Below are 27,934 nucleotides of genomic sequence, written 5' to 3'. Positions count from 1 at the left end.
GTTTTTGCAAACAGTGATTTTTGGAAGTATTCCTGAGCCCATGCAGTGATTTTCATCACAGTTTTTAATGCAGTGCCCAAAGGTCACGGGCATCCAATATTGCATTTCGGCCTTGTTTCTTGCACACAGAGATTTCTCCAGATTCTCTGAATATTTTGATGATATTATGTACTGTAGATGATGATACATTTAAAATGCAATTTTACGTTGAGAAACATTCTGAAATTGTTCGACAATTTTTAGATGCAGCTTTTTTACAGATTGGTGAACCTCTGCCCATCTTTGCTTCTGAGACAATTTGACTCTCTAAGATGATCTTTTTATACCCAGTCATGTTACTGACCTGTTTCCAATTAACCTAATTAGCTGCAAAATGTTCTTTCAGCTCTTCCTTGTGAAGCCCCGTACACACGTACCGATCGTCGGCCGACGGAACGTCCTACAAATGTTCGCGGCTGGTGTGTTTGTTGTTTGTCTGTTGAAAAGTGCTCTAAACTTGCCCAGGACATTTGTCTTCCGACAGAAAATGACGTCACTACGTTCCACGCACGTTCGCCGCTACAAAAGAGGAAGTGAGTGTTTGGCCGTGACCCTTCTGGGCATCTCGCGCTGATTTCGGTAGCATTTGTTTGGTTGACGACATTTCGCTATTTTCCGAGACATCGTTCGAGAATTTATTATGGCGACCGTGAATTCGTCCGTTGCTGTCGTTAGTGTTGGAGTTTTGGCTCTGAGACGACGTACGAGCAATAGGAAGAAGAAGCGGACCTCCTGGACGAAAAATTGGTTGCTTAACCGTGATCAATTTTCTCATATGTCCTTGCTGAGGGAGCTCCAGGAAAATAATCCTGATGACTTCAGGAATTATTTGAGGATGACGGATCCCATCTTTTACCGTCTTCTTGCCCTGGTGTCCCCCTATATTCTGAAGCAGGATACTTGTATGCGGCTTGCAATTACTCCTGAGCAAAGGTTAATTGCGACGTTGAGGTATCTTGCAACAGGGAGAAGCCTGCAGGATCTGAAGTTCACCACAGGCATCTCCCCCCAAGCACTTGGAGTCATCATCCCTGAGACCTGCTCTGCCATCATCAAGGTCTTGCAGAAGGACTATATCAAGGTATGTTTGATTTTTTACATTACATTACATGTATTACTAGTTTCACCTGAATTATGATGTTTTTGGATGTACAGCAATTGACACAGGCCATTATTTGTAAACTACCCTCTGTCCGCATGCACATAGTAGTAAAGATGTAGATTATCTTTAACCATTTGTAAAATTACCCACTAACCACCCCACCATTCTCTCCTATGTGTCCCTAAACGCATTGCCTGTTAACAGTATGTCGAATTTATCTAATTTTATTGCTTTCCCTCAAACAATTATTCCTTGGCCAATGTTTTAGTACCTAGTTAATGATTTATCTAAAATACATCAGTCCATCCATTCCCACCTATGATTCTGTATGTTTATGTAATGATGTTAAAACCTTCACTGACCACAAGCCCTTATTGATGTATAAATGCCCAGTTTTACTTACCCATCCCCCACCCACATGCTAAATCTCAAAGTCAGCATATACCAAAGCTCAAGTTCAGAGGTCTTCAAACTATGGCCCACCAGTTGTTCACGAACTTCAATTTCCATCATGCCTAGTCATGTCTGTGAATGTCAGAGAATTACAAGGCCTCATGGGATGTGTAGTTCTGCAACAGCTGGATGGCCGTAGTTTGTAAATCTCAGCTCTAGCTGGTGAGTATAATGGGCCATACACACTAGAAGATTGTCAGAACAATTTATCCTTCCGATTTACCAAAACCAAATAATATAAGGTCCAACAAACACTTTCAAATCCTATGCAATCTGGTAGGCCCTTGCACTACATAGAAAAGGTAAATCTGCACGAAAAAGTCTTCAGAGAATCTTCTAGTGTGTATGGCCCTTTACAATATAAGAACAATAGGAGGTTGAAAATAAATGTATGTAGATGTTACATCCCCATATCCAAACCTTTGCCTTCCTGTTGTATATTTTTTTAGCAAGTTGCATAAGCATTTAACAGACAACTGTGTGTGTAATTAATAATGTGATGTGCTCAAGCACTAATTTTATTTTTTTTATTTTTTCCCCACAGTTTCCTTCAAACGCAGAGCAATGGCTGGAGATTTCTGATCAATTTCTGGAGAAGTGGAATTTTCCCAATTGTGGGGGTGCTATTGATGGGAAGCACGTCCGCATTGTCCCCCCTCCGAATTCCGGCACATTTTTTTATAATTATAAAGGTTTTTTTAGTATAGTCATGCTAGCCATAGTTAATGCAAACTATGAGTTTATTTTTTTGGATATTGGCAAAAATGGCCGCAATTCGGATGGGGGAGTTATTGATCAGACGGAGTTCGCTCGTCGTCTAAAGAACGGCACTCTGAACCTGCCATCCAGGGAGCAAACTGTTGAGGGTATGAGCTTTGTGTTTATCGCAGATGAGGCTTTTGCGCTTGGGGAGCATCTCATGAAGCCCTACCCTCAGAGGAACCTCACCCCAGACCAAAGGATTTACAACAACCGGTTGTCCAGAGCTCGCAGAGTTGTGGAGAATGCCTTCGGGATAATGGCCAACCGGTTCCGGATATTCCTGACGTCCATAAACCTGGCACTGTACAAAGTGGATAATGTGGTCTTGTGTTGCTGCATTTTGCACAACTTCCTACGCAGGAATGCACAAAATTATGTATTGCAGCAACTGGATACTGACCCTGCTATGCCAGGTACAAGTGGAGAGGCCCAACCTTCTAACCAAGTGGAGTCCATGCCGTCAATGGAAGTTGGACGGTCAGCATTGGCATCACACAGGGCCCGTCAGATCCGCCAGGAATATCTGGACTATTTCGTGGGGAGAGGAGCTGTGTCCTGGCAGCAATCACTGTCACACACCCATTAATCTTGTTAAAGATTGGACACACAAGATAAATGTCAGAGATATATTATTTTTCAACACATTAAACAAAAATTGCAATGATTCTGTATTGTGGATTATAATCATTTGGGCACATATGCCAAACACAATTATTTGGGTTAATCATGTGTTATATATGTGTGACTTTGGAAGGGTTAATACATTCATCAGTGTGTTTCTTGACTGTAGTCTCTCACCAGCTGATCCAAAGTGATGATGGCCATGTGTTATTTTTTAGCCAGTGGTGTAAATACAAGGGCCTTCTGCACCCCACAAAATGTACACAAACCCTGTCACATTGAGAACTAGGTCACACCCAAGGTTCATCTAATGTCACCTTACATTGGTGTTCATTGTCCAGAAGTTGCCCATACTATATATTTCATATAATACATTAGGGTATTAACAAAGTACCTACACCTGTTATGTTGTGTTCATTTATGACATCCTTCTCACTGCCCACCAATGTTAGGATATGTCAGTGTTATGTGAAACTTGATCATTGTTCATCTCAAAGTGTTATATATATAGGTAATGGAAAGTGAACTAGAGCAACGAACAAGCAATACACTATAGATTACACTGATCTCCCTACACTGATTGCTACTGGCAATATCAATGCCATATTGAATCCTAGGACTGCTAGTACCTTGAGTGTTGAGTCACACTTATGCGATGCGGGAAGTCTGCGACTTTGCAGCCTTCCAGCATTGCATAAGGGTGACCCGCCACTTACTTTTTGCACAGGATTGTATTCCACAAGTGTTAAGCACTGTGCGATCCAATCCAGATACATCAGAAATAAAGGGTCATGTGCGACTTGTATGCGTGTTCAGTGCGAATGTAGCCATACAAAGTGTATGTCTCAATTCACACTGCACATCTGATGGCATGTAATATCGTAGCGCACTGCTCCTTTATTACATGCGATCAGATGTTCATGCGAAAATCAGCTATACAGTTTGTATGGCTCAATTCGCACTGCACTCGCACAAAAGTCGCACATGATGCATTTATTCAGCCGCATCAGGATAGGATCGCACAATCGTTCAAACTTGTGTGATCCGATCCTGTGTGAAATGTCAGATCGCACTGTGATATGCGTTAAAACTGGGGGTATCTTTAACATTTCATTGACACCTCCAGCAACTCGCATATGGCAGTGTCCAAAATGCTTTCATTAACATGTAAATATGGGAATAGGACAGCCATCATACATTTAGTGCTTCTTTACACAGCTTTAGACCTCGACCCCCCAACGAAAGTCTAATAAAGAATTGAACACACATTGTTGAATGTAAAAACGTTTTAGTATCAAACATTCACAGGGTTAGGGTTAGGGTTAGGGTTAGGGTGTTGTAAAGTGCTTTTCCCAAACTTGGGTACACTCTTTAACATCTGAGTGTAATTAAAATGCCATAAAACATTATAAAAAATTTGTAACATCAGGAACATCCCAATACAAACATTAAAAACGTAGTAAAATTGTGGCTTAAAATTTGCCAATCATGTCCACAAAATTGCGCATTTTGATTTGTAATGCCGTTGCAGTCTCCTTTATTTGTTCCAGGTCTGCGCAGCATTGGAGAGCCTCACGGGTCAATTTGGCTAATGTGCAACTATGTAAAACATGGTCTGTAAAAAATAAAAAAAAATGAGTCAATGTGAATCACCTACATGAGGTCATAATAATAGAGAAACATTTGGTGTCCAGGTAATCTTAAATTCCTCTCGAGTTAATACCTACCCTGTTCTTATGCTCTTTTGCCCTAGGCTCTTCTTCTTCCTCCTGTCCTCCTCCGATGCTGTTGCTGATGATTCTGCCGGTCTCCTGAGCTTACTATAGATTTATTAGGGGTGTGAACGCATGATGACGTCATTGTGAGGGCATGGTCGTAATGTATATATATTAAGATGCAGAGACCAGAGACGGGCAGAATGCACGGCAACAGCATCGGAGGAGGACAGGAGGAAGAAGAAGAGCCTAGGGCAAAAGAGCAGACAACATAAGAGCAGAAGATTGGACAGCAGAAGAGTGGAGAGGAGAAGATCCAAAGAGCAGAGTGGAGAAGACCGGATGAAGATATTTAAGAACATTTCATAAACGTCTCCTGTCGTTATTCACATACACTTCCATTTATGTGGTTAATGTGTAGGGGTACTATGTACCCCATACCCATTCACATAGGGATTGGGGTCTGGGATCTGGGGGCCACCCTTTGTTAAAGGTTGCTTCCAAAGTCCTAGGAACCCCCTGGCCGCATGACCCCCCAAAACCACCAGACAGGGTTGTGGGGATGAGGCTCTTGTCCTCCTCTACATGGGAGTAAGGTGCTTTTGGGTGTGCGGTGCAGAGGCCCCCTGGCCCAAAGCAACAAAACCCCCCCATGTTGAGGGCATGTGTCCTGCTGTGGTCCAGGGGGTGTTTGGTCCGCTTGCTCGTTCTCTTTCCTGGCCTGACAAGCTGCATGCTTGTATAAGGGTCTGGTAGGGGTTTTGGGGGTAACCCACGCTGTCTTTTTGTTGTGGGCATACCCTCAAACTCAATACCACACACAAAAGGCCTGGTTGTGAACTTGGGGGGACACCCACGGTGGGTTGTTCAATTTTTTGGTGTAGTTCCCCCTCAAAAATCTTCACAACGCAAGTGGCCCCGCAAGTCAGAGCATCCTGATCCGACTTACGGTGCGACTTCCATTCAAATAAAGAGGCTCCCATAGGGAACTAGTGTTGTAAATTGGAGGCTAAAAATAACACTGATAAAAATCATTCTGCAAAAACCTACGTGGGCACACAATTGGCTCTTGGACACTTGGTCCTGGTTCCTCCACAGTTTCGGAACTGGCTTCCATGCTGCTTGGCAAGTTGCCAGGAGATCGGGCTTCTGACCTGGCTGGGGATGCCACATCCTGGCATGATGCAACATCTGCAATGTAAATTTGTAAGGGAATACAAGAATATAAGGTTAAACAATCATTGCAAATACACATATTTCTATGATCCCACTACACAAAAATCTGTGACTACCAACCTTCTTGTTGCTCTGGTGTCTCATCACTTGTTGGCTCCACCAGGATTATTTCCGGAATAATGTCTTCATCTACATAATACAAAACATTGGCCATATCATAAAAGTCACAAGAGGTACATTTGTTAGGACATGGTGCCCTGCTTGATAGCTCTTTTAGTAACAAATATGAAGACATGTACATGGTTATCTACGAAAAATATGGTACATGAATGTTTGACAGTGCATAGGAACCAATTACCTTTAGTGGAATCTGTGCCACCTTCTGTGCCCATGTCCTCATCTTGTTCGGCAACTGCCGATGGAGCTGCCAGACCTCTCCTCCTCCTTTCCCATAGTTTGGCACGGAGTTTACGTTTTTCTCCTATTTAAAGGTTTGAATAATAATCTGTGATTAATAGGAATGTTTGCTGAGAAGATTCGTGCAGGAAAGAACGTTCGTTGCAACACAATACATATATTTTTAACTATGGCTTCCTGACTTTTAATGTCATATACTAAAACATCAACAATAGATCGATCAAATCACGACATGACAACTAAAATGAGTAATCTAACTTTTTACATAGACATTATAATCTAGACATGTTAATACAACATACACCAAATTATAAAAAACATATTGCATGATTAAAAAAATAAAGAAAAAATAAAACTTACTTTTTTTCAAAATCCGATGGATTTGGGAAAGCTGATCCTGCTCACGGTGTTTGAGGTCAGACCACCGTTTCCGAATCTGATCTTTCGATCGCTCGACACCGAATTTTTTGACCAAACAGGCCACCACCTTGTCCATGATGCCATCTTTCCTGGCATTGGGCCGCTCGTAATTAGCCAACTTGCCATCATAATCCATTTTTTCTAAAATGGAGACCATCTCCACCATTTCTGGCTTTGACATGGGTGTAGCCCTTGATTTTCTGGTGGCCCAATCACTTCGGCCCCCACTTGATGAACTCTGAGATCTTTCAGACATTCTTCTTGATTAAAAGATTGTTCCTCTGCTTCAGGTGTGAGTGTCGCATGTAGGCCTGATCTTCGGCACGTACACACCCCTGCACAAGCCCGCCACTGGAGGAGGAGTTGACGCCTGCGCTGTATTTAAAGGACGCCAGATCGTTCGGCCGACGATTCGCTAGCGGACATATCGAGAGTTGGAGCACGATCGAGCGGCGAATCACGACTTTTCCCCACAAACAAAGGTACGACTCTTTTAATAGAAAGTGTGTGTTTTGGGCCCTATACAGCTTTTATTAGGAATATCTTTATTATGTGCCAAAATACATGCTATTTTAATATGTTTTGTGTTGTTTTGTGTCTTGCAGGCATATACTGTCCTGCAATATGGTGGACAATTTCACCACCCACAACTTTCTCATCAGTTTCATTGATGAATTCAGGCAACTGCCCTGTTTGTGGCAAGTCAAGTCCGCAGATTATAAAAATAGAAAACTCAGAAAACAGGCCATGGAACATTTGGTGGCCTTCTACAAGCCCGTCTGTCCTGGGGCAAATTTTGATTATATCCGCAAAAAAATAAACAGTATTCGCACTGCCTACAGGCGGGAGTTAAAAAAAATAGAAGATTCCACCCAGTCTGGAGCAGGGGCACGGAATGTATATGTACCACGGCTGTGGTACTTTGATAACATGCGGTTCCTGGCAGACACCATGGAATCCAGGCCGTCAATTTCTACGCTGCCTTCGACTTCGGCAGAGGGCTCAGTGTCTGTAGATCCAAGCCAGGATGAGGATTTCCTGGAGGAGAGTTTTACTCAGGTATGGCATTTCACAATATATTGTCTGCTAAAATGTAATCATGTAACAAAATTATAAGCTAAACCATAATTGACCCTTTAGGTAAACAGGCATAGCAAGGGGTTGGCATGACAGGCAACCGCCAGGGGCGCAGGCCAAGGGGGGTGGGTCACAAAAACATTGGCATTGTTTTATTGTTTATTTTAACAATCCACTCAGCCTGCACACCCCAGAACCCCCAGTTTGCAGGCGGATTCATGCAGGTGTAAAACATTGAGAGCAGCTTCATGCAGGTGTAAAACATTGAGAGCAGCTTCATGCAGGTGTAAAACATTGAGAGCTGCTTCATGCAGGTGTAAAACATTGAGAGCAGCTTCATGCAGGTGTAAAACATTGAGAGCAGCTGAGCCAAAAGACCAGGAGACTGAGACTGCCTCTCACTGCATCCCCAGCACACCTCTGGTCTTACAAACACTGCTGCATCCCCAGCACACCTCTGGTCCTAACAAACACTGCTGTAGCCTCAGCATTCCTCTGGCTCAACCTTTTTTAATACAAAACTAACAGCTCCTGCAAATGATCCATCCATCCTTGCTTCCATGTCTCTGGTCTCTCACTCTGGGTCAGCAAGGCAGGTGGCTTCCTTATTCATGTTTCCCTGCACTGCTTCACCCTCAATGCCCTACATCAAGTCCTCTGCAAGTTCAGGCCCCTCTCTCTCTGCAACCCCCTCCTCTCTCTCTCACACCCCCTCTTTCTCTCCCTCTCTCTATCTCTCAACCCTCTCTTTCTTTTTCACACCTGAGACAATGATTGCCCACTAGAGAGCTCTACACTGGGCAAACAAGGGGCAAATTAGAAACTTTTAATGCCCTTTAATTTTTTTTTGGGGGGGTGGGTTACAGTTTTACATTGATCTTGGGGGGGGGGGGGGGTTGTTGCCAAATACAGCTCCTCAACAAGGGCACTGGAGACCCTAGATATGCCACTGTATGTAAAGTCTGCTATTTGTTCACAATAATATAACAAACATGACTTTTTATATACACTATAACATTCTAATCAATTGTTCATTTCATCAACAGGGAAGTGTCACTGAGGAGGAGCCAGGTTGCAGCCAGGAGCCTGGGGAGCCTGCGGAGCCTGAGGAGCCTGTGGAACTATTTCCACCACCACCTCCTCCTGCCAAACGGAGGCAAAAGAGGAAGCACGTGGATGACATCACCGACGAGTTTATCCAGGAGGCCACCATAGCCCTACGTCGGAAACCGGAGGCCAATGAGTCCTTCGGCAACATGACGGCAAAAATTTTAGATAAGGTGGACCTCAGGCAGTGTCAGTATGCCAGAAAAATCATCCTCGATGTGCTGCAAAAGGCTGAAAACGGCATACTTAATGAGCACAGCCATGCATGCCAGGAGCACCCGTGCCCTCCACCTCCACCTCCACCTCCACCTCCACAACACCCACCACCTCGCCAAATGCCACATGGCCAGTGGCAATATGGCCAGCAGGATCCAAACCTGCCCTCATGGCAACCTGATTTCAGTTACCAGCAACTTTAATTTTTGTAACCCCCTATTATTTATTTTACCCCTGTTTGCCAGTTTCTAGTTTAATTTTGTCCAAATGGACCTTTTTTATGTTTAGTTATACGGAAAGTATTGATGTTTGCTTTGTTTTTTTTTTGCTGAGATCCAAAAAATAAAGAAAATTGAAAATAAAAAATGGCCTATCTGAATTTGTTAACATGTTTAATATTGTGCATAACCTGAAAAATATGTTTTAGACATTAATTCATACAAGAATAAAGGGTCATATCAATAGTTAGATCTTTGGTGTGAAAATACAAAAATAATGGTGAAGAGTTCAAATTATTTAATTATAAAATTTGATAGAACAGATAGAATAGACAAACATTATCTTCATCATAACAGAACACATGCCTTTTTATTAGAAAAGTATGGCATTATGAGCAGCATCTTCCTTCTTCTCACATTTATCAAGATGAGCATGTGCTCCGCATTTCACCTATTTCTTGGACTTCCGCGAGCCGAAAGTTCTTTCTGAATAAAATGTTGAGTTTACTAGAGAAAATTCTTCCGGGAACTCATTTGGTTTGATCATGCGTGTTGGGATTTGTAGCTGTGTGTCGGCAGAATTGTGTACTGACAGGCGAACAATCGTCCGTTCTGGTGTCGGCATACAAATATTTTCATGTTTGCAAGAAAGACTTTTGTCCGCGGATTGTGCGCAGACATCTGTCGGAGGCACCATACTAACACGCGTACAATCGGCAGATCCTTCGTCCACCGACGTTTGTATGCCGACGATCGGTACGTGTGTACGGGCCTTTAGTACCACTTAGTTTGCCAACTTCTTGTTGCCCTGTCCCAATTTTTTTGAAACGTGCGACCTTCTTTTTAAAATAGTACATTTTCTCAGTTGAAACATTTGATATGTTTTCTATTTTTAATAGAATAAAATATGGGTTTATGAGATTTGCAAGTAATTGCATTTTGTTTTTATGTAGATTTTACATAGTGTCCCAACTTTTTTGGAATGAGGGTTGTACATCATAAAGGCTAATTATTCTGTACTCCAAGAAAAGAACTGGGAAGATGACAAAGCTAATGTACAGAGGACTCAGGACACCTATGAATTTCTGACAAGATCAACAGTTTTGTTTTGTTTTTTTCAGCACTTATCAAACCGATATAATAAAACACTTATGATGGTATATTTAACAGACCAAAAGGGAGCAAATAAGAGAAATTCATTTTAATGGTTTATATGCACCTTAATCTGATTTTCATCTTTGCTTTGCAGGTCAAAAATTACTTTTGAACAAAAAAAAAAATTAACAAAACAATTGGTGACATTATTTCTTACCCACTTATGCCCGGAGAATAACTGTTTTGTATTTGTTACATATTTTAATATTTAATATTGGATTTGTTTAGTAGTAGAGAGATCAATGTAATTTTATCAAGAGACACAGCAGGAAAAATATTTTTTTCATTGTGTACAAAAGAATTTAGTGGAGCTCAATGCTGTAATAAGTGTAAAACGCAAAGCACAAAATCACCTTGAGCATAATTCCTTATCCAACAATAGCTTGAAAGCTGTTTGGCATTTGTTACATTTTCTTTTTTCTTTTGTTGACTAATAGTAAGAGAAGTCTGTGTTGGGAAGAGTTGACTGAGGGTTACTACAAAAAAAAAAAACCTTTTCTTTGCCAGCCAACATAATAAAGGTAAAAGAAAAATCTGTAAAAGTCATGTAGCACCCTCCTAGGTAGGTGCTAGAGAGAGAGAGAGTATAGTTTTGGATTCTGTCTGCTTGCCAGAAGGATTGCCAGGTAAATCTATATTGTCCTCTGTCTACCAGAGGCAAGATCTGCTAGTGAGGTCTGCTCAATGTGTTCTTTCAGCTGGAGAGTGGACTCCCAGGAGGGAGGTTGTGGCTGCCTCCTCCTCTGTAGAAGTTGCCATGTGGCCCCAGGTGGTCGACCCGGGGGCCTAAAGAGCTAGAGAGGAACTGAACCCAGAGATTCTGTAAAGCTGACTGGAAGTGAGACACTGGAAGCATCTGATTCTGTAAACTGTGAGTACAGATCTATGTCAAGGGGCCTGACCTGAGGGGGGCCATCCCTGCAACTAAAAGAGTCAGTGGATGGGTGTCAGTAAAGGGGATGCTAGAAAGTATCCTGAAGATAATGTAGTTCACCAAGTGTATTGCTGGAGAAAGAGCAAGGAGACTTAACCCTTTCCATACACATGGCAGTAGCTTCCACAAGCAAACTGGTGAGGCCAAGTGAGAGTTGTCCTCATCAACTGTATATAGTTCCAGTTGGAGTATCCCACTATTCCCTTCTCCCATCCAAGTTACACAATAAATACTAAAAACCAACACCCCTGGACTGTTTATTGCGTAGTGAGCCATTGGGGAGTAAGGATGCATGTGTGAACTGTTCCCTAAGTGACTGTCTGCTGGCAATCAGAGGAGGCCCAATAAGTCATCATACAGCAAGCCCCACGGGGACAGTATTACAGTCATATTAAAACAAAAATATACATAATATTGAAAGCTTAGGGTTTTTAAGACACAAAGGACCAGAAAAAACTCAACTAATCCCCAAACTTTGTCCCTATGGCTTCTAGTTTCATAACATCCATTCTCTGACCATCTGTAACTTGCAAACTCTAAATCTGGCCCTATCATATACCTGTCTCCTCTGAGCCACCTAAACATATAAGAAATGATTAACAATTACTGATAGCACTGCCAGATGAATAGCAAATACTCATCAATGACTTTGTGGCAAAATAGGGTTACATTTGGCATAAAACGTTTCTAACCCATCGACACAATTTCCTGGTCCTAAGAGGTAATCATTCTCTTATCTTTCGTCATCCAAACATTTCTGTTTTCTGTACTGTTCATAAGCTGTAAGGAGTAATTACTTGACTGCTCCGGAGGGATAATGTCCTGAATTTTGTAATTTTCTGAGGTTTCCTTGATACCGCAGCCATACTACTGTAAATTTCATTGTATATCATAGTACCTCCATGTTGGAACTGTATATGACAATCTACTTCTGTGACCTTATCATTATTTGACTGCAAAAACATACATTAAGAATTATTTAAAAAATTATTTTACAAATGACAACATTTATTTATGACTATTTTACGATAATATCTAAATGCAATGCAGATGGTCTGAGGATGATAATGAGTCAAAAGTACTCTTTGACTACCATTGGTGAAGATTTTAGGTAGCACTGCTTCACAAAACTTCTGATGTATTAAGTAAAATGTTGAGAAAATAAAAATGGAAACATATTGCGATGGAGGTTCTGAGTAGCACTGTTTGTGTATTGAGTTCTGAAGAAGAATAAAAGGCAATGTGTACTTGTATACTGTTTGCTGTTGTGACTCATGCCATTGACTTAAGGACAGGGAACATCTTAGACTTAGATTTTGCCCTGCTGTGAAAATGACTCACAATAGCGAACTTTCAAAAGTTTAATAATCTTCAATTTGAGTGAATTGGTCTGATCTAAGTGGAATTTATAACCATCCAAATTGATTTTCTCTTTTTAACATTAGCCAAAACCTTGACAGGTTTTGGGCAACTGGTTACCTAAACAGCGAGTGAGGAGGATTCACTGAGGTCAGTTCATTATTATTATTATACAGGATTATAGAGCGCCAACAGTTTGTGCAGCGCTTTACAATATAAGGGGGGACAGTATAATTACAAAACAGTTTAAAACAGAAGGAATAGGAGGGTCCTAATCTAAAGGGGAGGAGGAGATGGTACAAAGGGTAATAGCTGCAGGGGATGATCTGGTGGATGTGACTCAAGAGGGAGTCACTTCATCCTCTTATATCTGTAAGGGAGCTTAAAGTGTTACTAAACCCACAACAGTAAAATCAGTCTGTATGTGCAGTAAAGCGTGCTTGTTATACTCACTATGGATTCTAAGGCGTTAATCCTCCGCATTATGTAAAATGGCTGCTTGATCCTATCTTCTCTGATCCCCCCCTTCTATGTCTATAGTGTGATCTTTCATCTGTGTATATGAGATATATCTCTGCTACCACATTTTTTGGCAAGACAATCTAATGTTCAGCTGCATAACCACTTGCCGACCAGCCACTGTACTTATACTGAGGCAGATCAGCTCTGTCCCGCCAACGACGTACCTGTATGTCGTTTCGCGGGACAGTTAGCGGGGGCATGTGCACGTGCCGATTGGCTACAGTGGAAGCCAATCAGCGGGTCTGGTGGGCGCGATGTCCACCGGGCACCCGCGATCGCTCCCCGTGGAGACAGAACGGTGGTCTGCCGTTGTAATCACATTCTGTCAGTGATGAACACAGGGATCCTGTGTTCCGCTTATTTAGGAACACAGGTCTCTGTGTTCATTTTAGCAAGCCCATCCTCCGCACAGTTAGAAAGCACCCCCTAGGGACACATTTAACCACTTATGCCCCGGAGGATTTGACTGCTCAAAGACCAGGCCCCATTTTGCAATTCGGCACTGCGTAATTTTATCCAACAATTGCGCGGTTGTGCGGCTCTGTACCTAAATGAAATTGACGTCCTTTTTTTCCCACAAACAGAGCTTTCTTTTGGTGGTATTTGATCACCTGTGCGATTTTTACTTTTTGCGCTATAAACAAAAAAAGAGCGACAATTTTGAAAAAATAACAATATTTTTCACATTTTTTTATATGAAATTCCCCCCAAAAAATGTAAAAATCTAAATTTTTTAACATTTTAGGCCAATTTGTCTTCTGCTACATATTTTTGGTGAAAAAAAAAATCGCAATAAGCATATTTTGATTGGTTTGACAGATCGGACCCTTCACTGACATTTTTGACACTCTTGGGGGTACCAGTGACATTACTACAGTAATCAGTGCTATACATATGCACTGTTACTGTAAAAATGACACTGGCAGGGAAGGGATTAACTTTATTAGAGATGCAGGGGTTAAATGTGTCCCTAGGGGCGCGCTTCTAACTATAAAGGGGTGTGGCTAGTGATGTAAGCACAGAGACATATGATCCTACATAGCAGGATCGTATGATCTCTGTTCTTACATCAGGGAGATTGACAGGTGGCTTTGTTTACATTAGCCGCCTGCCTTTCTCCCTCTCCAGCGGGAGATCGCGAGTGACCGGCGGACATCGTAGCCGATCACTTGCTCAAACCAATCAATATACACTTATTGGGATTTTTTTTGCCACAAATATGTAGCAGAATACATATTGGCCTAAATTGATGAAGAAATTGGATTTTTCCATTTTTTTATTGGATTTGTTACAGAAATACAAAATATATTACAAAATATATATACAAAAATATTATTATTATTTTTTTTTTTTTTTCAAAATTGTCTGTCTTTTTTTCTTTATAGCTCAAAAAATAAAAACCAAAGAGGTGTTTAAATACCACCAAAATAAATCTTGACTTGTGGGGAAAAAAGGACATATTGATTTTTAATTTTTTTTTTTTTATTGGGAATGTTTTATAGCAGAAAGTAAAAAATATTGTTTTTTATCAGAATTGTCGCACTTTTTTGTTTATAGCGCAAAAAATAAAAATCGCAGAGGTAATCAAATATCGCCCAAAAAAAGCTCTATTTGTGAGAACAAAGGACTTCAATTTTATTTGGGTACAGCGTCGCTCGACTGCGCAATTGTCTGTTAAAGTAACGCAGTGCCCTATCGCAAAAAATTGCCTGGTCATTAACAGGGATAAAAACTTTCCTGTCCAGAAGTGGTTAATCACTGTTGTTTTGCACGCATTTAAAAGTAAGCACATTCTAGATTACTCTATTTCATTAGCTTGGATGAACGCTGCTTGTTAATCAATAGCCCCACGTGACATTTGGAATAGCACTCTGATGTAACTGCAATACAAACTATGATGAATTTACTAGTAATGATAATCCGTTTATTCTTCTAGTGAGCTGTAGGACAAATACTTTAATAGCTAACTATAAAAATTACATTTCCTAAGACAAACTGCCATTTGTATATACAGACAGACCCATTTTAATTTTGCACACTATTCTGTAAATTTACTAACAGATTTGTTTTTGATACTATCTTTTAAGAACAAATCTTGTGATAAAACCTCACATACATTAGGCTTATAAATAAATTCTGTAGGGTGGTGAATTGGGACACGGCAACTGTGAAGAGTTTATACGTATGGATGAAGAATTTCTTCTCTAACTAGGAAATATTCTAACATTGGTTTTCATAATTATTTTTTAAACTCTGAATATAGTAAACTATACAGTGTGTGTCTGGATATGTAAATGACACCTGTAAATATATATAGGAAACAAGCACACTAATGGCACAGGTGTGTGCTGGGTTTATGTTAAAGAGGTTGTAAACCCACCTCACAAACTTTTACCTATAGGTAAGCCTATATTAAGGCTTACCTATAGGTGCTATAAATATCTCCCAAACTTGCACCGTTTAGGAGATATTTAGAGTGCATACTGCCAATGACGTCATCGGCGCATGCGCTCTGAAGGAACGGCCACCCGTGCCGTTCCTTCAGAGCCCAGTGCCGTGAATGGCGGCTCCCGCGCGCAGGCGCGGGAGTGATGTAATCGCGCCTCCGGCCAATCAGATGGCCGGAGGACGCGAACCCGGAAGCAGGACGGCACGTTGGGGCTTCGTTTTAAGGTAAGTACTTCATAATGAGCTAGTATGCGATGCATACTAGCTCATTATGCCTTTCTCTTTACAGGGCTTTTTTTTTCTTGTTTTTTTTTTGGGACTTTACTTCCTCTTTAAAGATTCTTCTTCCTCCCCGACACAACAGGCACACCTGGGAACACATGCCAGCCTAGCTGAAAACATGGCCCTGCTAATAAGCAGACAAGGCCCCACTATATTTTACCTAGCACCTACCTTGGAGGGTGCTTCACAGTGTTTTACTATACTGTGTGAGGTGCTTTTACTAGGAGAATACATGGATCCATAGCAGGGACACAAATTCCATCCCATCCCTCCTGTCAGAACGGCGATCTGCCTTGTTTACATGCCTGCCGATTGGTGGGTGCTCACAGTATAAGTGAGATGGCGGCGATGCGCATGCGCGCCCCCTACCCAGAAATGTCAGATCAGGTATATACTGTATATATACATGATCTGGGGCACAGGTGCTGCCCTGTAGCAGTAAAACTGCTATAGGGAAGACTTGGAGCGGTTAACAATCACAAAAAAGAGTGGACCTACTAGAAGTGCAACTATGAGCAAAATTTCCAAAAGTAGTAAAACTGCTGTTGCATACTATAAAAATGTTTCGATACATTTAGTGTATTTAAAAAAAAAAAATGTGAAATAACCACTAGTTACAAATATTTTCTTTATTTTATGTATTGCCGTAACGTTTTTAAAATGACATTGTGAGTTAATCTGAGTTAAAAATAATTCCGACTTTTTAATGCATATGTGTGATTTTTGCTTGAGGAATCCGCTTTCCAGACTGGTGTTTTGTTACCCATAATCTGTAATGCTGTTTCAATGCATTATTTATTTTACCAACACTTTTAAAATAGGAGCCCGATAGACCAATGAATCCAGGCCAATGGGCACGTTTTTGCACTGTGTATGCATTCTAAACCTTGTCCAGTTCTTCATGCTGTGATTTTGGTAATATCCACAGTATTAAAATAGTGTTACAGATCGTGGGACAAGACTTTCTCCACTTTCCGTATGTGCCAAATAATGACTTGATCCCTAAATGGGGATAGGATATTGATCTGTAGAGAGACTAATAAGGACATACGTTCATGTTGTTGTGTAATTCTCTTTAAGCCTTGAGGCATCATAAGGGCATATGCTTGATCTGGGATGGCTAACTCTTGTTGCTAGGATGATCATTTCGTTCGCTTACATTATGTATGTTGTGGTGGAACAGCTGTATGTACTTTCCTCCAAACATCTAGAAAACGAGGTGGGCTTCCTGCCTCTCATAATATACTAGCCAGCGTTTCAAATTAGCCGAGGAATCTAATGCCACTACACCAGATCTTTGCTGCAGTAAACTAGCAAAAAGGTTCTAACAAGAAGGGCCAGCACTAACCAGAGTCCTATAACCTCAACATCTCTGCAACATCTACAGTACCTTAACCACTCGACCCCCAGAAGATTTACCCCCCCATAACCTGGCCATTTTTTGCAATACGGCACTGCATTAATTTACCTGACAATTGCACGGTCGTGCAACGCTGTACACAAGTAAAATATGCATCCTTTTTTCCCCACTGTGACGAGACCTTTGCTCGCTTGCTTCCGCTCTCCCGACACTCCTCTGTTTCTAGTGAGTCAGCTTGCAGATCGCAACGTCTGATGGTTCGGTCAACCAAGGCTCTGGGATCCGAACTACAGCTATGTGCCGTTCAGAATCCATTAGAACAAACACCAAGCAGGCTGTATGTAAGTTCAAACAGGAAGACAATTTATTGGAAGTACACAGTACACATTTATACAGAATTTGGAACATCCTGCCCCCAACAACCGCTTTCCCATTGGTCAATTGTACAGTACATGCCGTTCTCCTTCAGGTCCTCCTTAGTCATGCAAATGAGGACTTGAAAATGAGTCAGCAGGGATTGGCCCGTTAGCTTGATTAGAAGGACTGTTATGTGTAATGAGACAGAAGCCCCCAGGGGACAATCAATGTACACAATAGCCAGACACAGAACAATGGTTCCATAAAGAGCCCCCCTAATACACATTACTCTGAGTGTCAATACATCCCTTAGCAGACAATGGGTGGGTTCATTAGCACACCCGACAATAGGTGAATGGAAAGCCACCTCAGACAAAAGCAACATTGTTAGACAGTCAGTCTCCTCATTGAACTTCCTGGAATGACCATATTAGGAGTTGTACTTCCTGGTCAAAGACCTCATGGCAAATGGGAACGAATCTCAATATTTCTACATGGAGACCTTGCTGACAAATATGAAGCAATCCAAACCATTACCCATCTGTCCTTAAATTCCAGTGACGGTGAACACAAGAAAATCAAGATTTCTTTTGGTGGTATTTAAACACCTCTGTGGTTTTTAAATTTTGAGCTATAAACAAAAAAAAGACAATTTTGAAAAAAAAAAAAAAAAAAAAAAAAACCTAATATTTTTGTATATATATATTTTGTATTTCTGTAACACATCCAATACAAAAAATGAAAAAAAATCCAATTTCTTCATCAATTTAGGCCAATATGTATTCACGGTGCTCTGTGATCATTTCAGAGAGAAGAACGGTCGGCTGTGTTTACAACTCTCTCTTCTCTCTCAGCGGGAAACGATCGTGGGTGGCTGGCGGCAATCGGTGCCACCAGCCCCGTGCATCGGCATCCCTGCTGCCTAGTGGGAGCAGGAGCGCAACGCCAGCGGCGCACGCTCGCCCCCCAGCACCACGCGCGCGACCGCTGTGATACTACGTCGGTTCGCGCAGCCGAGCCAGCCTGCTGCAGTAAAACTGCGGCAGGCGGTCGGCAAGTGGTTAAAGTGGTTGTAAAGTCAGAAGGTTTTTTTTATCTTCATGCATTTACTGTAAGGTGACCAGATTTTTAAAATGAAATCCAGGGACTTTTTTTTTTTTTTAACTAGTAATGGCGGCAATCAGCGACTTATAAGGGAGTTGACACTTTGTGGGAACCAGTGACACTAATACAGTGATCAGTGCTAAAAATATGCACTGTCACTGTACTAATATCACTGGCTGGGAAGATGTTAACATCTAGGGCAATCAAAGGGTTAAATGTGTGCCTAACAAGTGTTTTCTCACTGTGGGGGAGGTGCTTTTACTAAGGGGAGGCATAGATTCCTGTCCTTTGCAGGAACACAGGATCAAAGTCTTCCATACTGACAGAACGGCGATCTGCCTTGTTTATATGGTCAGACCACCATTCTGCCTGTATCCCGAACGATCGGCGGGTACCAGCAGACATTGAGTCCGTCAGACCCGCTGATCAACTCTGATACCCAGAAATGCAGGATCACTTATATATATATATATATATATATATATATATATATATATACACACATGATCCTGCTTAGGGAGACCGCCCTGTAGCAGTAAATCTGCTATGGGGCGGTTGGCAACTGGTTAACCACTTAAGCCCCGGAAGATTTTACCCCCTTCCTGACCAGGGGGTATTTTGCGATTCGGCACTGCGTGACTTTAACTGACAATTGCTGTCGTGCGACGCTGTATCTAAACGAATTTGGCGTCCTTTTTTCCCACAAACAGAGCTTTCTTTTGGCGGTATTTGATCACCTGTGCGATTTTTTTGATCATGCGCTATAAACAAAAAAAGAGCGTAAATTTTGCAAAAATAGCAATATTTTTCACATTTTTTTATATGAAATTCCCCCCAAAAAAATCTATGTTTGGTAAAAAAAATTGCAAAAAGCGTATTTTGTTTGGTTTGCGCAAAAGTTATTGCGTTTACTAACAAAGGGAAAGATTTTTGTCATTTTTGTTGGTTTTTTTTAACGCGTAATGGTGGCGATCTGCGATTTTTTTTGCGGTACTACGACATTGCGGCGGACAGATCGGACCCTTGACTGACATTTTTGACACTTTTGGGGTTATACATATGCATATGCACTGTTACTGTAAAACTACACTGGCAGTGAAGGGGTTAACTTTTTTTTAAAAGGGAGGGGCTATGTGTGTCCCTAGGGGCGTGCTTTCTACTGTAATTGTCTGTGGCTTCAGATGTATGAACAGTGATCAACGGTTCTACATAGTAGAACCGTATGATCATCCTTCATACACAGGGAGAACTGACAGGCAGCTTGTTTACACAAGCCGCCTGACTTTCTCCCTCTCCCCCGACGATCACAGAGTGACCGGCGGACATCGGGTCCGCCGGTCACACGCGCGGGGTGGTCCGTGACCACGCGGGAGCGGGAGCGCGCCTCCAGGGGCGCGCGCTCGCTCCCTAGACCCTCACAGGCTAGCGACGTAGACCTACGTCGCTTTGCCTGTGAGGGGCTGACCGCCGACGTAGATAGTCGTGCGGCGGTCGGCAAGTGGTTAAGATAATCGGCATTACAATAACTCACAGTCAGCAGGTGCTCTATCATGGCTCTTGCTGGCTCTGTCACATACATGGCTTCTGGGTGCTGATTTTGTTAACTTACAATCAGCCAGAGCCATGATAGAGTGCCTGCTGCCTTTGAGTTATGATACCTTCTATTATGCCAGAGAGACAGACACAGTGCAATGTAGTCTATTCACAGATGCCCCCAAAGCACACTGGTGTTAAAGCCTTGAAGGCACTGGCAGTCCCACAATGGGATCCACTTTCCCCCTGTTCCTGCTGCTGGACACCGTCAGCTGAGCTCAGCTGCCTCTCTCTGCCCGTCGCCGCTGCTGCCCGCCTCACAGCCTCTCAAGCCTCACTCTCCGTGCCCCGGCTACTACTGGGTGGGGAGCTGAGCTGGTCGGAGGAAGCAAGGTGATAGGCAGGCAGGCGGCTTGCTGGGACTTGAGCCAAGGCAGAAGAACATGCGAGCGGGAGCGGAATGGGCGTGCACCCGAAACTGAAGAAATAGTCCATTCTCTCCGCCCAGCACATGATCATCAGAAAGGGGCACAGATAATGGAAAAAAATAGAACCCCCTAAGCTAGTAGGAGCAGCAGCGCGGGGTTGTGTAATTCAGAACTTTTTTTCTATTTCTGCACTGATTGCCTTTGAAATTGAAATTGCCCGTGCCCCTGTTCAAATCCAGTCTGGAAAAAAAACCCAACAGATTTACACACGAACGATCCGATCATATCCGCCTGTCAGTTTTTTAGACGGATCTGATCAGATCCTCCATGCATCCCTATGGGGCAGCAGATGTCAGCGGAGACAAGAGGTTCGCTCTCATCCGATTCCCCCATAGAGAGCAGAGGGGATCTGACACCTCGCTCTCCGCACACAGTGCGGAGACAGACCTGTCATCCGTCTGCTCAGCGGGGATTGGCGGATCGATCCCCGCTGAAAAGAGAACGGTCCGCACCGGACAGCGGACCGTGTGAGAAGACCCTTGGTCCGGGGACTGTGTCCTCAGTCCAGGGACATCTGGTCACCCTAATTCAGGCTGTGATGAAACATGTCTGCAGGTCTAAAGCCAACCCATTGTGGTCTTACTACTAGCAAGGAGGCTTAAAAACTCTTCAGTTGGATTTTGTTTTGGACTGTGATGATTACCTCGGTGAGGGAACATTTTGTTTTGGGTCCTGTTTTGTTGCACACTGTCCAATAAACATGGGCAGAAAGCTCTTAAACCCACTTGACACTGGAATGGAATTACATCTCCACGGGCTCTCCGCTAAAAGCTGAACCCCACAATATATATACTATATATGTATATATATATATACACAGTATATAGTTATGAATAATGAGACAATGCTATGGAACCCTTGTATACATGCTGCACCAGGATTTGATTTAGCAATTTCCCGACATATTCTGAAAACTTCACTCATTACTATACGTTGTACTGTACATCCACTGATTGAGAAATGTATTCTACAGAAGAATTATGCGTTGCATTGTGTAACAGTAGATTTACATGTTTCCAAAGTTAAGCAGTGACATAATGATTGTTTTCAATGACTGGTTGAAGACTTTGGTGTTTTATAGTATGTGCACAATGCATCTCATGCCAGTAGGCTAAGCTGTATTGCTGCTTGTAGCTATCACTCCACTGTGCATGCTGATCAAGTCTTGATCAATTTCAAACCAGTAAATGAAAAACTGTACGTGATGCTGAGCGATAATTACAAGCAATACAAGTTTAACATTCCTTGTAAGCAAGTGGGTTTAAAAAGAAAATGATAAGCAGTGGTATTTGCTGACTCAGTGCTGGTAGTGTTCTTACATGATCAGCATGATACAAATTAAAAAAAGCATGGCTTTCTCAGACTTGCCTTCTGACACATCAGGCATAGGAAAAGTCACATACTTCTGCTATGATAAAGCTGAATTTCAGGCACAACTTTTATTTAAAGTGGTTGTAAATCCTTACATATAACCAGTGAAGTGGCTAGCCTCAGGCGATACACAGAGATAAAACAAATCCTCTTACATAAGTTGTACCTATTTATCTGCAGCCCGCTCTCCTGTACACAGACAAAAGGCTTTTTATCAGCTCCAGAGGGCAAGGGGTAGGGATCTGAAATCACACACTGCACAGACTAGAGAGGAGAGCTCACTGTAATCTGAGACCTGAGTGGAAGGAATAGACACACCTCCTCTACACTCACTCAAAAGGAAACATGGAAAGCTGAGGCTGTCAATCAGCTGCTGTGTGCTGCAGGAAGAGGAGGGGGGAGGGGCCATCTCTCGGGATTGTGTGGTGTCAACATAACCTCTTAAGAAGTGACTCTTGCAGATAGCAGAAGAAGGAGACAGCAGAGACAAATGGCACTTGGTGCTTATGATTGAGGCAAGCACACACCACGGAATGAGATGTGTAGGCAGGTGCAGTCTACTTTCTCCACTGCAGGTGGTGCTCAACTGCAGTTGCATTGCAGGGGAAAGGAAGTCAAGAGAAACATGGTTCCTCTATGGTTTCCTGGGTCACTGGGGAAGCTATCCGTTTGGATGCTGCCACTCCATGTGACTCTTGCAGTTATCTTGGGTCAGGCAGAGCCTATTTAAGGCTCTGGCTCTCAGGCATGGCATGCATTTCGCATGTGGGTAGTGTAGGGACAGGTCACCAGTCTGGGGGACAGTGATTAGTGGCAGGGAGAGAGGCTCCTGACGAGTAGGGAAAGGATAAGGACAAGCCATACTACCTTGAGACCTCCCCATTTGGGTCCGGACCAGCCAGGCCGCCTTCCGCCACTCAAGATCGACACTGTCGGCACATCTGAGACCTGCTCAAATATACCTTGCTGTTACATGCCGTGAGTGTTTCTGGTCAGGCACCTTCCCACCGGGTCTGTTGTGAATTACTGGATTCTGCATTAATATAAGTGCTGTTCTCTGCAGCCAGAGTCTATGTAATGCCACCACACCATGCTGCACCTCCCCAAATATTTTTTGTTGTCAGAGGTTTTTTGTTGTATTTTTCATGTCAGAGGTTTAAAACCACTAAAAATATATTCCCCATTAACTCTGGAAGATAAAAAAAACTATTTTTGTGCGCATAATGCCTTTGCAAACCAAGTTGCTACCCTTGACTGAGGGACCTACAGAATGCAGAGGCTCTGGATATCTATAAAACATTAAACACTTGACCCATCCCCCCTTCCAAAATGACCAGTTGACACATTTTATTTGGAGTTGAATGGCTATAGCAGCCTTTTTTTTTACAAACCATAAATATAACATTCACAAGAAAACAAGTTTAATGCATATAATACAGTCAATGCATACCAAATAAACCAACCTCAGCTTATGCCCGGTCTAAGGTCTTTCAAGGCCTATATACTCACAATTAACTGGTAGTATCTGCCACCCAATCAAAGGCCCCCAGTCGCAACTACACAGACTCTTAACTACTTATGTACTTTCAGATGCAACCTAATTAATACCCCGATGTTAACACCGTATTGTTAGGAAAGGACACCTATACCTCAGATGGGCCCAACCCACAATTTTCCACAATTATTTAACCAGCACCGCCTTCAAAGACCCAATAGACCTCCTGGCACAGTACACGAGCATGACACCTTACACATGTGTTGCCCCCCCCAAACCCAGAAGGCCCGCTTAAAACCCTCCTGCAATCCAAATTGCCACAAATCAATGCTGATGGCATTTAGATGGACACCATCTCATCTCAGATATTGCCAGGTCTCAGCCTCCAGCTCTCAGTGACGTATTGCCAGGTCCCCATTTCAGGCAAAAAACCTTGTTGCCTCCGTGTTCACCTTTATCCTGGCTTGTTGATCTTTTCAACAGAGCGAGCCATATGCCACTCAGACCTTGCAACCTTATCGAACCACACAAATATGGTATCCAAAAAAAAAAATGACTGAAGTCGTAAAAAAATCTAAATCTAACATAATTTCCTATATTAGCAAGCCAAGGTCGTTGCCCCCAACATGCAAGAGGACCACATCAGGGGGCCTGTACAATCTAGAATAAATATGCATGCCAGGCAGGATCCTAGAACACAGGATTCCTGGAACGCCCAGCCAGCGAACTCTGACTTCACTCCTTGACAAACCTAGCTGCCCTACCCTCTGTCCTAACCTTCATCCGCCTGGCTTCCCAAAAAACATACGAGTTACCCAGGATCCACACTAAGCACGCCTAGGATTCAGCAACAAAAAAGAAAATGGGAGGGGGAAATACAAAACCCCCAAAATTCCTAACCATATCAACAAACAACAAGAGGATAGGAAACACATTTAATAATGAAGACAGGTTGTACCCTATAAACGGCACAACTTAGGCCCCTTTCACACTGGCGGATAGAATAGAGCTTTTAGCTGCGGATAGATGAAGTTATCTACCACAGCTAAACTGAAACAATGCCTTCCTATGACCCTATTCACACACAACGTTTAGCAGCAGTTTCCTGTCATACCATTTTGTACGTTTAGAAAAAATAGATTTTACTGTGTCCAGGACCGATTTATCCCAGCTATCTGAACATAATCGTTGGTAATCGCAGTGCACTTTTTCAACTGCGGATAGCACCGGCAACAAAAGAAAGAACAACAGGAAGCACATCTGAATTACAAGGTATACCTGGAAATGACACAGGAAGTTGAGGAAGGGAGTGTATAGAGTGAGGAGCGATGGCGGCCCGTGATATCTCTCATGAAGCCATAATAGCCTTGGTGCACGACCGACCAGAGATTTGGCACCCTGAATGCCCAAGATACCCTGACAGAGTCATGAAGAGATTGAAATGGGAGGAAGTGTACCGATTTCTGACTTCAACGTGGGAAAATATGTCTGCAAGTGAACAGGAGAACCGAAGTGAGTGCATTGATAGATGTGTGGGGGTGCAGGGGTATGTGGGATCAGTTGCCTATAGCAACCATACCTTAAAAATAGCAAATGCAGTTTCCTATGGTAAATTGTTTGCTTTTGGTCAATTTTTTAGTGCTCCATCCATTGTTTGTTATATTTTGTCATATGTAAAGAAACTTTTTCAATGGAAAATATTACAGGAAAGGAGATTTGTACAAGATGGAGGTCCCTATGTAGGGGGTCAGCCCCTTGAATGACTAAACTCTATTACACTGTACTTCTATGGAGAAAGTCCCACAGACTGTAATGCATCTTTCAGCCACAAGATGTCACTGTTGTTGCTTTAAGAGAGGGGGATCTTTCTGGAAAGGAAGAGGAGCAGGAAGTTCCTGTGTGGGCGTGGCGTTGGTCTCTCTATGGCTGTGCTGAGCTGAGGAAAGGTACTGCATGCTGTGGCCTTGAGAGGGCATATAGACTGGATAATCCAGGGACAGAGCAATATGACCTTGCCAGAGGAGACAGAGCTGAACTGTGTACTACAAACTGCAGCTGAGAACCAGAGAAAGAGAGGAGAGAACATCCAAGAACACCTCAAGCAAGTTACAGAGCAAGGGGCCAGACTGCAGTGACCTCCAAGAGACAGAACAAGATAAATAACCTGCAAAGAAACCTAGACCAGTGCATAAGAGACTGCAGCTACAGTCAGCAAGGGACAGATCCAGAGACCTGACTGCGTCCACCATTACAGAGACTGAGATAAAGCAGCTGTACCTACAGAACTGTGAGTGTACACCGGTGTTAACCTGTGGCAGGGCATAGAGCAGGTTTCTGTAGACAGAGCGTTGCAGCAACGTGTCCCGGTTAGCGGGAATCAGATAGGATCATATAGCAGAGTAGCCTGTATTTCTGGGTGTGCGTTGGCGGGAGCGCCATTTTATGTATCACGTTGCAGTTAACTGTACTGTGAACCTATGTAATCTGTTATTACTGCTAACATCATTCTCCGGCCATTATACTCTGTTGGTTAATAAAGCCGGTTTTTGCTTCAGCCTCATTGTCTGCTGTACCGTACTTGAATCCTGCATTGCGGTCCCCTGCTCCTCTGACCGCTACACCTACGTGACCGCTACAAGAAGGAACTCAATGAAGAGAGGTCTGCCGAGAGAAGTGGTGCACCTTCAACATGTCGTAGGCCTAACCCCCATGCAGAGGCTTTGTCATTTTTGAGGCGCACCACTGAAATGCGACAGTAAGTTTAATTTGTCTTTTTATTTTTTAATCCAAGAAGCTGCAGAAATTGTCAAATTTTTTAAAAATCTTTGAATGCTATTATTTTTAACTAGAACCATCTCAAGTGTTCCCACAAGAGCAAGGCGTGGAAATATGTCATCAGACAATGGACTCAAAGCTGAAGCAAACCAAGAGACAAATGCAGAACCAGTTTCTCCTGATGAAAATCAACCACCAACTCAAGCACCTGTGGTATGTTTCTTTCAAAGTGTCACATATTGTTATCTCACAACCTCCATCTACAAACCACTTATTGTTGACACCTTCAAAAATGGCAGACGTTGTTAGTGCAGTGACATATTTGTAGAAAAGCTTTATCTGTATTCTCATTCTACTTACAGGCAAATATTGATAGGAGAATCCAGTCAAGTTCCACCACCCATCAAACACACCATACTCAGCAAGAGCCCCCTTTTGAAGAATATTTTGATCACTTACTTGAAGAAATGAGAAACAATTTTCAAACCTCTACCTCAAAATATGATGATGAATTCCTTAAGATCTGTGAGAAACCTGAAGATAGATAATTACGCATAGTTTTTAAGCATCTGTTCACTATATCGAAAACCTACCTTCAAGTCAAAAACAGCCGTTCTTCCGCACTTATGCTTCTTCTCATGTTGGTGTGCCTTCGGTTTAGACGTCCTCTTACAAGGTCTAGTAACTGATTAAACATCGTAGTACTGATGTAGAACTGACATCGTAGTAAAATTGTGGAACTTGTCTTGGTGAGTATGCAGCTCTCCACACATGAGGGCAAAGTAGCAAATAGATGGATGCTGGGAGGCCAAAGGATGGACCCAGTAGAGATGATGTCTCCTCCGTTGAATCAGATCTATCTGTCTCCTCCTTTTCATTCTCATAAGTATCAATATGAGCTTTGCAATTATGTCTTCCGTAATCCATAATCAATGCTCACACTTCAACAAAGGTTGAAGTCCTCTCACTTAACAAAGAAACAGGCACTGAACAAAGACACAGGAAATGGGTGGGCAGAAATGCACTATGGTTAGTCAAGAGACCAAAAAATAAACATAGTTTCTATGGAAATGATAAAAATAGTTCCATCGGAGCTAAACGCAGCTGCATGTAAACGCAAGTATTCATAATGTACACCGCAAGTTATCATTGTGCTTGTAGTTTTGGGATTTCAAGATAACAAAAACATGCTTTTACCAATGGCAGAACAACCGCCCGTGTGAAAGAGGCCATAGCCCGACCCAACAGATAGCAAACCTTAGAAGTTACAATAAGTGAGGGCACACATATGACCAAACCCTGACTGATTCCCACCACCCAATGCTCTGAACGACCTGGTCATTATGTCCCCATCGGACCGCTTCCATTGCCACCCCAATCCGAAAGTAATGAGAAGAATAGTTGACTGCACTCAAACCAGCAGACAAC

The 27,934-nt window shown here is 42.6% G+C and overlaps 1 protein-coding gene across 1 annotated transcript; it reads left to right on the top strand.

The window, feature by feature from the left end:
- Nucleotides 1-943: 943 nt before the first annotated feature.
- On the top strand, nucleotides 944-24,477 carry LOC309548117 (uncharacterized protein; the record flags this gene model as incomplete). The annotated part of the gene is made up of 4 exons (XM_082248082.1): nucleotides 944-1,087; nucleotides 2,205-2,336; nucleotides 2,574-2,678; nucleotides 24,334-24,477. The coding sequence occupies 4 exons, from the start codon at nucleotides 944-946 to the stop codon at nucleotides 24,475-24,477; spliced, it is 525 nt and encodes a 174-aa protein (XP_082104208.1).
- Nucleotides 24,478-27,934: the final 3,457 nt, after the last annotated feature.

The sequence above is a fragment of the Pelophylax lessonae genome, assembly GCF_965119305.1.
Source record: "Pelophylax lessonae genome assembly, chromosome: 2".
Classification (NCBI taxonomy): domain Eukaryota; kingdom Metazoa; phylum Chordata; class Amphibia; order Anura; family Ranidae; genus Pelophylax; species Pelophylax lessonae.
Note: the sequence above shows the minus strand (reverse complement) of the source record. Positions and strands in the feature narration are given on the sequence as shown.